Consider the following 12,493-nt stretch of genomic DNA (forward strand, 5'->3'; position numbering starts at 1 on the left):
TTTAAAGGCACAATTTTTAACTTTTAAGTAATATTTAACAATTTTTTGATTAAATCAACTTGAAAAACATTGCTATGTGATTTTTTTGAATTTTATAAATAATAAATTTAAAAGTTTTTTAAAAATAACGATAATTAAAACTTCATGATTTGCAATTAATTATCATTCATTTTTAAAAACTTCATCAACTATACGTTTACAGGTACTTAAATAAACCAAATGAACGCAGTTAATTTATTTTTAATTATTGTTCCTTATGTTATCTGTCAGAATGATCAGTTTGGTCATCTAAAACCTCTCGGCCTCCATAAAAAACCAGAAGGACATATAGACGTTTTGCACGAAATGATTTCACCCAAACAGTTTTGGGATGAGTACTTCAGTGTGGGTAAACCTGTCATCTTCAAGTCGTTCGGGTCTACCTGGCCCGCTTTCAACCTATGGAAAGACGAGTACTTGATAGAGAAATACGGAAATTTAAGGGTCAGACTTGAAAGCAAGGTAAGTAAGATTAATGAACATAATGTTCCGACAGGCGACATGGGCTTGGGGCAGGACTCAATAAAACATTTCCTTGAAACTTACAAAACGGAAGACAAGTACATGGTCACTCAGCTGCCCGACCCGATGGCCAAAGAAATTTTGGTGCCAAACTGCATATTATGCGGAAGTTACTACAAGCGGGTTGTAGAGATCAACATGTGGATGAGTTCTGGCAACACAAGTAGCGCGCTTCACGCGGACGCCTTCAACCAGATCAACTGCTTGCTGGAGGGGAGAAAAGAGTGGGTCTTGATTCACCCCAACCACACCCATGACTTGCCCGTGGCTCCTGAGTTCCCCGCACCAGTGGGAGGCTTTTCAAAGCTGGATCCGAGTTCTGTCGATTTGGAAAAATTCCCCGAAATGAAAAAGGTTCCGTGGCATTCCGCAAAGATGTCGGCTGGTGATTGTTTGTTTCTACCCACGGTATACTGGCACCAGGTGAATTCTTATGAAAACAGAAACATGGCCGTAAGTTTTTTGATTGCCCGGTTGATAAAATTTAAAAACAAGGGATGCCCAAAAGACGGGTCCGTCCCTGAATCAAAGTTTCTGTCGGAATTTCCGTACGTTTGGAAGTATGACGGGGTAGAGGAATACCAAACTATGGGAAACAGTGAAGTGTATGGGAAAAGTAAGCTTTTTGAACGTTTATGCCGTAGGTTCGATGGTGTTGTCACAGCAGAAAAGCTAGTGAACATGATGATAGAAGACGGAATGTTTGGAAATTATAAGGGAAAAGAGCAGAAGCAATTGAACAGAAGAGCACTTGAGATGCTGGAAACAATCGATAAAAACTCAGATGGCAAACTGGATTGCGAAACTGAGCTTCAACTCCTGAACGAAGAAGATTTGAAAAACTACATAAATGTCTTTGAGAGAGATCCATCAAACGGTGTAGACCTGGAGTTTTATTTAATTGATTTTAAATACGTCGAGTCTGTGTTGAGAAGACGCGATAAATGGCTGAAAGAAAGCTTTGTCAAAATCTACATTAAACATTTACGCGGTTCGAAGCCGGGCGGTGAGAAAATATTTTCGGCTTTAGATGAAAACTCTGACGGTGTTGTTGAAAAAGACGAAATAAATTCGAACCTAGATAAAGTATTTGAACTATTTGATAGATATAAGGAAGAAATATTCGTCGAAGAACCGGAAGATAATAAAAAGAAAAGTATAAAAGACGAACTTTGATTTAATTTTAAGTGTATATAAATTAATAAGTGCACTATCCTTTTTTTCTACTACTCATTTTATACTTATAAATTAACTAAATGGTTTCTATATCAATTGAAATTTTGTTAACTTAAAAAGTCATTTTAGCTTCTATAAAGGATTTAAATTTATCTACTTAACGTTTACCCACATAGTATCAAAATTTTATTGAGTGATAAATTAGTCGAATTAAAACTGTACTTATTCTTCCGAAAACAATTGAAATTAGTTCCTTATCTAACCTTATTATCTAAAAACTTATTAAAACTTGTCTGTTTGGTTTACTTTCATTAAAAAAAATTTTTACAACTATTTTAGATACCAATTTTAAATTTAAGTTTCGTGTATAAAAATTATTTAGCTAATAGTTGTATAAAGTACCTGTTTTTAAGTGTACTATTTATTTGTAAATATCATCAAAGTTTTTTATAAAGTGAAAAAAAATAGTGCAAAAATTACTTAGCTGTTATAATTTTCTAGCCATAGGTTGTCATAGGTAATTTATAACAATAGGCTTACTTGGTATTTTACAAAGTAAACCACAATTGAAAATTTAGGCAATTAAAATGACGTCGTAATAATTACTTCCTTATTGTACGCTTGTTAGTTAAATTTATTTGCATTATTATAGAAAAATTATTAGCTGATTGCCAATTTAGTATGTCATGAAAAACTTTAATATTACTCTTACTCTTAATAGTAAACTTTTACATAAGATTATATAACAACTTTAATATTAAAAAAAGAAAACTAATATGCAAGTAAAACTGTTTAAAAAGTTAAACTTTGAGCTATTTATCAAAAAAAAATGTTTTCTTTAATTCTTCATTAAATAAAGTTATATTTAAATCGATTTAGCTATTGCAACAGTAGAAAATAAGATCTTTAAACATTCAGTCATGCTGTAAATGAAAATCATTAACATCAAAAATTAAACTACTTCGCAATTATCTTTTAATATCTTCTCTGCTTTTACAATAACAGCTTTATTCTTTGTGTAAATTATTTTAACTGGTATTTGAAAATTTAGACATTTTTTTTGTGAGCCAAACTACCATAACTTTATAACTTTGTTTTAAAATTATCAGAATTTTTCATGTTACTATAAAATTATTAACTTTTTGATGCTTGAAGCTGCAATTTATAAAATACTTCACATAAAGAAGTATTTTTTTTAATAAAGAAACAATTTGTAGATAAAATCTATTTGTATGATCTAGCGTTTTAAGGCAGTAGTTAGAATGAGACATTTATAATACATTTTATCATTTTTTATTATGTAGCCTAGTTAAATAGTTTTAGTTACTAGAAAACATTTTTTGTTTAAAAAATAATTTAACAATATTTTTAATACAAGCTTTTATGAAAATAAACATTTCATTTTATTTATACAGGTATTTACGCGTATTTTATTTGAAGTGTAGCTCAATTCGATTACAGAATGGTCTTTCTTTATTTCAGATCCTTTAACTAAAATCTTTGAGCTTTGATTTTTTCCATCGTGTTCAATAAACTTTAAACCACTCCTTAAAACAAAAAAAACTGTATCTCCTAAAACTGTGAAATTGCAATCTGTTTAAGACACTAATAGTCTATTCTATTACAAACTAAATAAACTTAATTGCCGTTTTAATGTAAGCACTTATTACTTCATTGTTTTTAATATATTTTTATTAGAAAATACTATAGTGATTTCGAGTAGCGTACGAAACTAGTTAGCTCCAATTTTTTTATTTTTGCAATGAGACAGGTGAATAAAGTTCCTATAACATTCATTACTTAATTACTGTTTTGACTTGATAAATAAATTTTATTAAATGAAATTATAAATTGTTTATGTAGAAAAGGCTCGAAAATAAATGTAAATTTATTAAGAAAAAGGTTTAACACAATAGAAACTAAACTTTCTTTAAATCATAGTTCATTGTCTAAAAGGTAATTTTTAAGTTTGTTTGAAATGTAAAAAGTTAGTTTAATAATACAAAGTTGAATTATAAAAAAAAAAGAACATTACTTTTGTTTGTAGATATAGTTCCTAATACAAATTTCACACTCGAATTCAAAAATTCCTTATGATTAATTCAGAACAAATATTTTACAACAATTTTAATCTAGATTTATTGTTGCGATTAACAAATATTTATGCCTTGAAATTATAAAACAGTTTGCTAAATCAGTAAAATTTTATACTTGAGTTACTAAAATATTAATTTTTGGTTAAATTTAACTTACTATAAGATGAAAGAGAACAGTTTTTTTTTGAAAAGTTTCGTTTGTAATAAATTTAGGGGTATAACTTTGAAGAATCAAAATGATAGCTATATCTACGAGCTTAATTTATTATACTAAAACTTGTTTTATTTCTTTTAATAATTTTTTTTAATAATTTTTATAGTATTAATTTTTAAAAGTATTTATGTTTATTAAAATTTTATACCTTATAATCTTTGTAGGGTTACTATTTTTTTTTGTATTTCAGAACACATGATATGATAGTATAACTTTTTTATTATTATAAGTTAAACTCTTTGAATTTGGTTAAAAAACTCACAAAACTGTTGGTGCAGTATTTACATGCCAACAGACATAATTATTTAACTAAACTGCTGGAATGTTTTGTTTTAATAAATTCATTAATGGCAAAAACTTGACAAAATGTCTTATTTGTTATTTATCGCCTGTTTACTATTTAATTACTTATTTACTTTTTCGCTACAAGTCATCTTTCCCTGATAGTTAACACCGTCTCTACGTGGGCGATATCTCTCACTTTGGGAAACCATGATCTGGTCCAAGCGGTCGTAAATACTATAGTTCCCTACACTTAGATTTTAAAGCGTATAATCTTGACGAACTAAAGTAAAAGAGCAGTAATAAAGAGATTGTTTTTATAGAACTTTCATTTATAATGGCACTGGTTTGAATAAAGAGTTTGGTAAAAAAACCAGAACAAATAAAAAATAGTTTCATGTTATAGTAAGTACGCCTCGCTCGGCGCCAGACTTGATAAAAGCAGTTATAAAAAATCTCATAAAATTAAAATAATAAATAACTTAAATCCTGTTGACGAAAATTTTTAATTTTTTTAAAACTGCTTTTACAATCTGCTCGACGTATTTTTTTTTATTAATCTATTTAATAATATGCACATTATAAACAAAAAAAAAACAAAAAAAATATTAAAACAAACCTGTATTTAAGTATGATAAAAAATTTATTATGAAAATTAAAAATTTGTAATATGAAAAAACTAAAAATACCATGAATAAAATGTTTTTTTATTCAAAAGATCCTTTGATTATACCAATAAGCGTAGAATTTTTTTTTTCTATATAAGTTTGTTAATTTTTTTTTAATTTTCGGTTTTAATAGAGTTATTTAAGCTGTTAAAACCAGATGAGTCAAAAACAAAATAGACGTTTTTGGTAGGCGCTTTTTAAAAGAGAAAATAAAACAAAATATTGAGGCACACTAGTGGCTTGTACTACAAATTTTGTAGTAACAAAGCTTGTGAACCAATTAAAACATTACAGTAGCAACAAAACCTTTTTTAAAAAGTATTAAATTATCTTAAGTATTTATAATTCCAAGTAGAAAAAAATAAATATATGTATCCTTGTTTCACTCACAAATGTAATAACTTTTGTTAATTATAAGCAGATAATTTTAGCAGTACAGTTGTTCTTATGTATCACAGTAATTTAATTTAATAGTCAAAGCTAACTTTTAAACTAAATAACAATAGTTAATATTTGACTGAATTCTTTTTTTTACTTACCTTATAATAGTGGTTTTATTTTAAGCTTTGTAAATCACTTTTTAAGGGTAAACAACTTTGTTTTTTTGACAACAAAAAAAAGTTCTCTAAAAGTTTGATCCAAGGACCTTGTGTACAAAAAACCCTTCAGTTATTGGATCATACACCGTGGATACAGTTTTAGTGTCTTGTCCAATGCAACTTTTTTTTTGGTTTATTTAGGGCTCTATAAAACTCTATATGTTAAGTATTGCAAGATTAAAACCCATTTGTCGATACATATTCAAAAAAAGAATTATAAATAAATATAAATCTTCTAAATACTTAGTAAATAGATAGTTTAAGTATGAATATATTTGCCTGAAAAAGCAACATAAATTAGAAATTATTTTAAGCTTTTTGTCAGAGCATACGTTTTACTGTTATTTGTGTGTATAAAAAAATCAATTGCCATGTTTATATATGTTTTTTTTTTGAAAAAAAGAAAAAATGTAAAAGCTCACAACTAAGTTCAATGGAATAGTTTTAAGAAAGACCTTTTGGTCATCGAGCTGCTCATCATTTGCTTGTAACTAGTACTTTGAGCTAACTTTAAAACTATAATGAAAAAAAAAATCAAAAACTTTAAAAGTAGTTATATACATATACATTTCTCATAAACATTTATTTAAGTTTAAAAATAGTAAACACCCTTTTTTGACCCATTTCTGCCAATATTGACAATGGAAACCAAAGTCTACTATGGGCTCCACACCGTCTTCTCCCCTAGGTTTTGATATTTATGATAATTTACATCCTTATTTTCTTGTTACCCTTTCTACAACAAGAGGATTTTAGATAAAATTCCTGTTTTGAATAAGTTTTTTTTCCAACATTGGCAAAATATAGGTTCAAGTTATTTACAATTTTATCTGTATTAACAAAATATTTTTCATTTATTTCAAGTTAGTGGGGGAAATGTTTTTTTCTTGTCTGTTTGTAATTTAATCAATTACCTTCCAAGTCTGCTGAATTTTTATAACAACTTTGTAATTTTTTTTAAATATATTTTATTGAAAATGTTTTAATCTTTTTTAATTTGTTTCTGTAAACTTTATATTTTTTTAATGTATTTTACTAAAGTTATTTTTGCAAGATATTTTGTAAAGGTTCTTTTTATGCCTAATAGATTTAAGAATACCTTTGGTAATTGAGTGTTTTGACTTGAATTTTATTTAGGTTTTGACAGTTTTTTCAGAGTTTTATTTTTATCACTTTATCTTTGATTTTATCTATTAAGCATTCAAACTTTGAGTGTATTGAGTCTTTGGATAATTTTATATATTCAAAATTTATTGAAAGTTGTGGAGGTATCAATCATAAGTCTTTGAGTGTTCATTTTAGAAAAGGCTTGGTAAAATTGAATTTTAGAATTCATATTAGTCTTATTTTGGTTACAATATTTTAGTTTTACATAGAGTGGGAAATGATCAAAAATATCTAATAAAAGTACATTTGAGTTTGAATTTTTTGCGGGTGAGTAACTCCCAGGTTAGTAATTTTTGTTGAAACATTAATCACATTGGGAAAACCAAAGCTACAAGTTTAATCATAATAATAGTTTTTAATTGATGCTTCCTCATCTTTTTTGAGTTAATTTATGTTTACTACCCAGAATATGCAAGTATCTTTATTTTGTAGTGCAATATTCAATAAAAAATCTGAAAATTGTTTGGTAAATTCTGTAACTGATGTCCCTGGATGGCGATAAATTAATCCTAGTAATATTTATTACTATTTACTCCCACTGATAATTCTACCAAAATTGATTTTTAACTATGGAAAACTATGTTCATTTTTTAGTGTATATATTATAGAGTTATTATTGTATATTCCAACTCCTGCTTTTGAAAAAGAATTTGTTTAGTGAAATGTGTATTTATTTAACATTTTCAAATCAAGATTGTATTATTTGGTCTTACAGACCCTTGTTATGTCAGGTAAAGTTCTTTAGGAAATCATTAATTCTTCTGATAGAGATAAGTTTTTTGATAAGCTTATTATATATACATGTAAAAAGCAAAGTTTGCTATTCAAAATTTTGTTTTTAGACTGTCTGCAGAGGTGTACTGTGAAGAAGCAGCAGTAGGCTCAGTATCAATGTATGAAATATTGTTTTCATTAGTGAGACAATAATTTAATGGAAGTAATTCTGTGTTATTAATTTTATAAAATGGAAAACATTATCAAAACAAATTTTACATAAAAAGTTTCATCCTCATTGTTTACATGACTTTCAAATTGTATGAGAGTTAAAGTTGAACTTTTAAAATGAGTCCATACATTAAACAAATCACACTTAATACTTTTTTTAATAGAATTTCTACATGCATTACCACATACTCTACAAGAAGATTTACATTTTTAATATGATATAGGTAAAGGTTTTCAAATTCTGTAGTACTAATTAAACTAAAATGTATTTTCTGTACTAAACAATTAAAACAAAAAAAAAGGTTCATTGAATTTACTTTAAGAAACAAATTGGGAACTAGAAGTTTTACTACATTTAAAATGTGACCATTTGCTACATATTTCACAATATATACAATTATTTTTTACATTTTTTTTACACACTAAACAAATGTAATCATTTTTATTAACAGACATTCTTAATTCACAAGTTTTACAAAAAAGAGTAAATCATTTTTGTATAATTTTTTCAACCTTTTAACAGATACTGTGATACATTCAATATGTATCCTATTATAAGTGCATCCCTCACAAAACAAACAGTCATATAAATGGGAAAATTTTTAAAAACAAGATCTGCAAAAAACCCCTACTACCAACAGTACTTAGTCCTAGTTCATTTACACAGTCAATATAATAAAAAGGATCTTCATTATTAACATAAAAATGAAACTCATGATCAGGTATTCCACAACAGTTTAAATGCATCCATCTCATACATTTATCACAATAGGTCGAGTCCAAATTTGTAGATTTAAAATTTTTATGATAAACTTTACAGACATTGTGGACATCAATAAAAGTAAAACTATTAGTCTTAGATTTTAAACAACTCATCTAAAAAAAATATTTATACTTTTACTTACATGTAAAGACAACAAACAGCTATTTATTTTGAAACTTTTGAAGGTCTTCTGTAAAGTCTAAAATAATAGCTGGTTAACCATCATACTTAATTTCTGATGATTCCATTTTTTTATCCTAACTTCCAACCATTTTCTTTTCAGAATCTCCTAGCATGACCAAGGAAAATCCTACTAGACTTTTTCAGGTTCTCATTAACAAAAACCATAGTGACATTCACATCCCTAAAAAAGGCATTAGCTAACTTTTATGCTTCATGAAATTATCCTTCAGGTCACTAGATTTTAATGCCACTAAAACAGCATTAAACATCCTCTTACCATCCTTCTTCTCTTGGTTGGTTTCTGCTTTGACTGGCTTCATTCTTCTAATTTGCCAATTTGGCCTCTTTCTACCTTAAGGTCAATTTTTTTGAGCACACTTATCAAATGTTTTCAACTTTTTCATTAGTATCTTCAACAGGGTACCCCTTGAATTTCAATGTTACTTCCTTGCAACCAGTTTTGTATCTTGTTTACTTCAAAATGTTGAGATTTTTCCTTCTCCTAAATTTCCACAACATTTTTTGTCAACTTCTCATTACTGAGGTTGACAACTTTCATCTCTTTCATCATTAATTTATTATAATTTTTTACATCTTTAAGTTCCTTACCCATGAAGATTAGAGAACATTTCAATTCATTGTTAACCTCCGCTTGACTTGCTAGCTTTTCATGCAATCCCTTGATTTTAATATGAAGCATATCAAGTTTAAGTCTTAGAAGTCTTCTCAAACCGCTCAATCTTTTATTCAAAGTAGAACAGTTCACTTTGTCAGCCATTTTAATTAATTTATTTTTATTCTATTTAAAGCTTATTCAAATAGAATATTCTAATAATATAGATTTTAATTATTATAACTAAAAATAATAAATCAAATTTAATTATTGCATTAATAGGTTTGTATTAATTTTTTTAACTAACCTTTTTTTCGTTCAATACTAAGTTTTTATCATATCAACTGGCATATCACATCAGACAACAAACTTTTTGTAGACTGAGACCAGGGTTTTTTTCTTAACTGATTCAAAGTTTGAAAATCCAAGTGGTATGATCAAAACTTTATGTAAACTAAAGCTTGTCTAACCGCTCATGAAAGTCCAGGCTTAGACTCTGGTGACTTTTGCTGATGTTTTACCATTTGTTTTGTACATTAATTTTGTTAAAATTATTTGAAGAAAACTCACCTGTTTTTTCTTACTTGTTTATATTAAATCTTATTAAGTTTTAATTTTACCTGGATAGACTTCAAACTGTATATATGAGGTGTACAACTTGATAACCAATTTTTTTTAACACCAGGTCTTAAGACTGATTATTTTGAGCATTAATTTGTCGTTCAATTAAAAATTAACAAGATTTAAGCGCTTTAATTTTTGTTTATTAATTTTTAAAATTTTATTTTTGTTATAGTAAGATAGCTGTATGATTTTTAATGTTCAAGCTTCATTTATTTATTATAATAATAGTTTAATGTGTTTGTCAACAACTGATTGTAGGTTCTCATTCTTGTGGCAGTGATCACATGTTTTGATTGTTGTTGTGATCTGTTGGAGGTTTAAAAGTGTTAGCTGAATTTGTAGCACTACTACTAGTCAGGGGTGTGTTTTGACTGGTTTTCTGTTTCCTGTGTGTCCCCTGAAAAACACTGCAATAAACAATATAAAAGTGAGATTAAATATGGTTTAATTTTAAAAGACCTTACTAAGAGTTCATATCTAGATGTTAAATTTTTGGTATCAAGTAAAGTTTAATTCATATTTTTTAAAGAGCTATGTTTAAATTGAAGTAGTTCTATAAGTATTTTTGTAGAAAAAATGAATAAACTGTATAAAAGTTTTTTAAGTACAAAATTGCTCAATTTGAATTGGGAAACTTTTCATTAAAAATTAGCCAATCACAAGAGTTTTAATAAGCTATTTTGAATAATTTTACAGCTCGAAGGGTTTTATTTTAAACTTTGGAAATTTTTGACCAAGTCACAGGTTGTTTTTATTTTATTAACATTAGAAAAAGCATAGTTCATCAAGTTATATAACTGTTAACCCCTGCTGTTAGTTTGTTTTCAAATATTTATTTTGTTACGATTCAAGTTTGATTTTAAGCTAAATTATTTAAACTGAAACTGTTTGACTAAGTAATATATTTACATATCATTTAGTATGTTTTCCTATTATAAAGAAAAACTAATTAGTAGTTTTGATTAATAGTTGGTTTTTATTTTAATATAAAGTTTTTTTAAATTAGTTTTAGCCACACAATGTAAGGCAATTTTTAAAAATTGTCAACAAAAACAGGACTTATGCTGATATTTAAGTTATTTTACTGAAAGTTGAAGAACTAGATTACTTAATAAGATTTTGCATTCTATTTTACTGATGCTTTCAAATTATTCTTCCAACACTTTCTGCTTTTTACTGTTGAGATTTTAGCCATGTGAGTGTTCTCCAAATGGCGTGTCACCAAGGGTTTTTTTTTTTTGTTTAAAAGATAGTTTTCTGCTTGTTTTTGAAAAGTTAAAAGTTATTTATTAATGGGGCAGGTAAAATTACATATGATGTAACACACTACCTGTTGTCCAGAAAACGTTTATTGTTGCACAAGGTAGACTGGCTGATATTTACTTCCCATCTGTAGATGAATGTTTTAAGTGTTTATAAACAAAAAGTTATCAAATTTAATTCACCAGACTTTGATTAGCATTGGACTGTACTGTAGAACTATTAACAACAGGTCCAGACTGAAAAAAAATTCTTTAAGACTGTTTTTACCCGATAAGTTCTACTGACAACAAAACCAGGTTTTAATTAGTTTTTAGGTTTTACTGAAAGTTAGTAGTTATTGAAAGTAATTTAAAATGTTGGTCTGTTTAAAAAACTTTAATATTTAGAAAAATAAGTATTATCTTTTGATTTATTATTTGTTTAATGAAAGTGTAATAAAAAAATTACAAAAACATTCTGACTCTGTCCTGGACTGATTAAAACATAAAACAGACTAAAAGATTAATAAAACAAAAGCACAACATTTTTATTAGCTGTTTAATAAAACCAAGCTAGTTTACTTGGGCTAGTTTTTTCATCAAAGAGTGCCAAATCTGTCAGTGGTTTTATTATCTGTCAGTGGTCAAGGCTTAAAATTTGCGTTCTGTTATGTATAAGTTTCCTCCTAATAGTGCATATTTATTTTTTTAAGTGTTCAATCTTTATTAATTTTAAACTACTTACACTTTAGAATAAGTATATTTTATTTTGTAACGTTTTTTATACATAGTTTGTGCAAGCATATTTTTACAGTCATTATTATCAATTTTTAAGTTAAAACAGGGTTGCCACACAATCAGGATATTTTTTTATTAAACTTATCACTAGTAAAAAATTGTAGTTTTTGGTTACTAAGCCTTGCTTAATTGTCTCAAAGAGTTGCACCCTAATGAAAGTCTAATGCAAAAGTTAACTGCTAAAATAAAAATAAAACTTTTAATTAAGTGAATCAAGCTTGTTTTCAGTCAGTAAGTTATTTTAGTTTCTAGTTTATTAAACAACAAAAAGACGCTCAAAATATTTTGTCTTAAGAGCTGTTGCACAAAGAACCTTCCGGTTATCGAGTTGCACACCAAGAATACCTTTTAACGCCTTGTCAAGGACAAGCTAGATTTTCTCGGTTCAAAGAATGGCAACCCTATGCATACTTGAATAAAAATAGAAGCATAGATAACAGTTAGCTGGTAATGCAAAAAAAAAAAAACTCAAGTAAGTTTATGGTGACTAAAGTTGGTGTTTTACCTCAAAGAGTGCAGCCCTTTATTTAGCATACTACCTCTGCAAATTACTACTGTATTTT

At 27.3% G+C, this 12,493-nt stretch overlaps 1 protein-coding gene across 1 annotated transcript; it reads left to right on the top strand.

Annotated features, from left to right (window-relative positions):
- Positions 1-289: 289 nt before the first annotated feature.
- Positions 290-7,643, top strand: LOC145838946 (uncharacterized). The gene is made up of 2 exons (XM_082946568.1): positions 290-1,717; positions 7,606-7,643. Exons 1-2 carry the CDS (start codon positions 346-348, stop codon positions 7,641-7,643), a joined length of 1,410 nt encoding a protein of 469 aa, XP_082802694.1. The 5' UTR covers positions 290-345.
- Positions 7,644-12,493: the final 4,850 nt, after the last annotated feature.

The sequence above is a fragment of the Thalia democratica genome, chromosome 1, assembly GCF_965202585.1.
Source record: "Thalia democratica chromosome 1, ktThaDemo2.hap1.1, whole genome shotgun sequence".
In the NCBI taxonomy this organism is placed as follows: Eukaryota; Metazoa; Chordata; class Thaliacea; order Salpida; family Salpidae; genus Thalia; species Thalia democratica.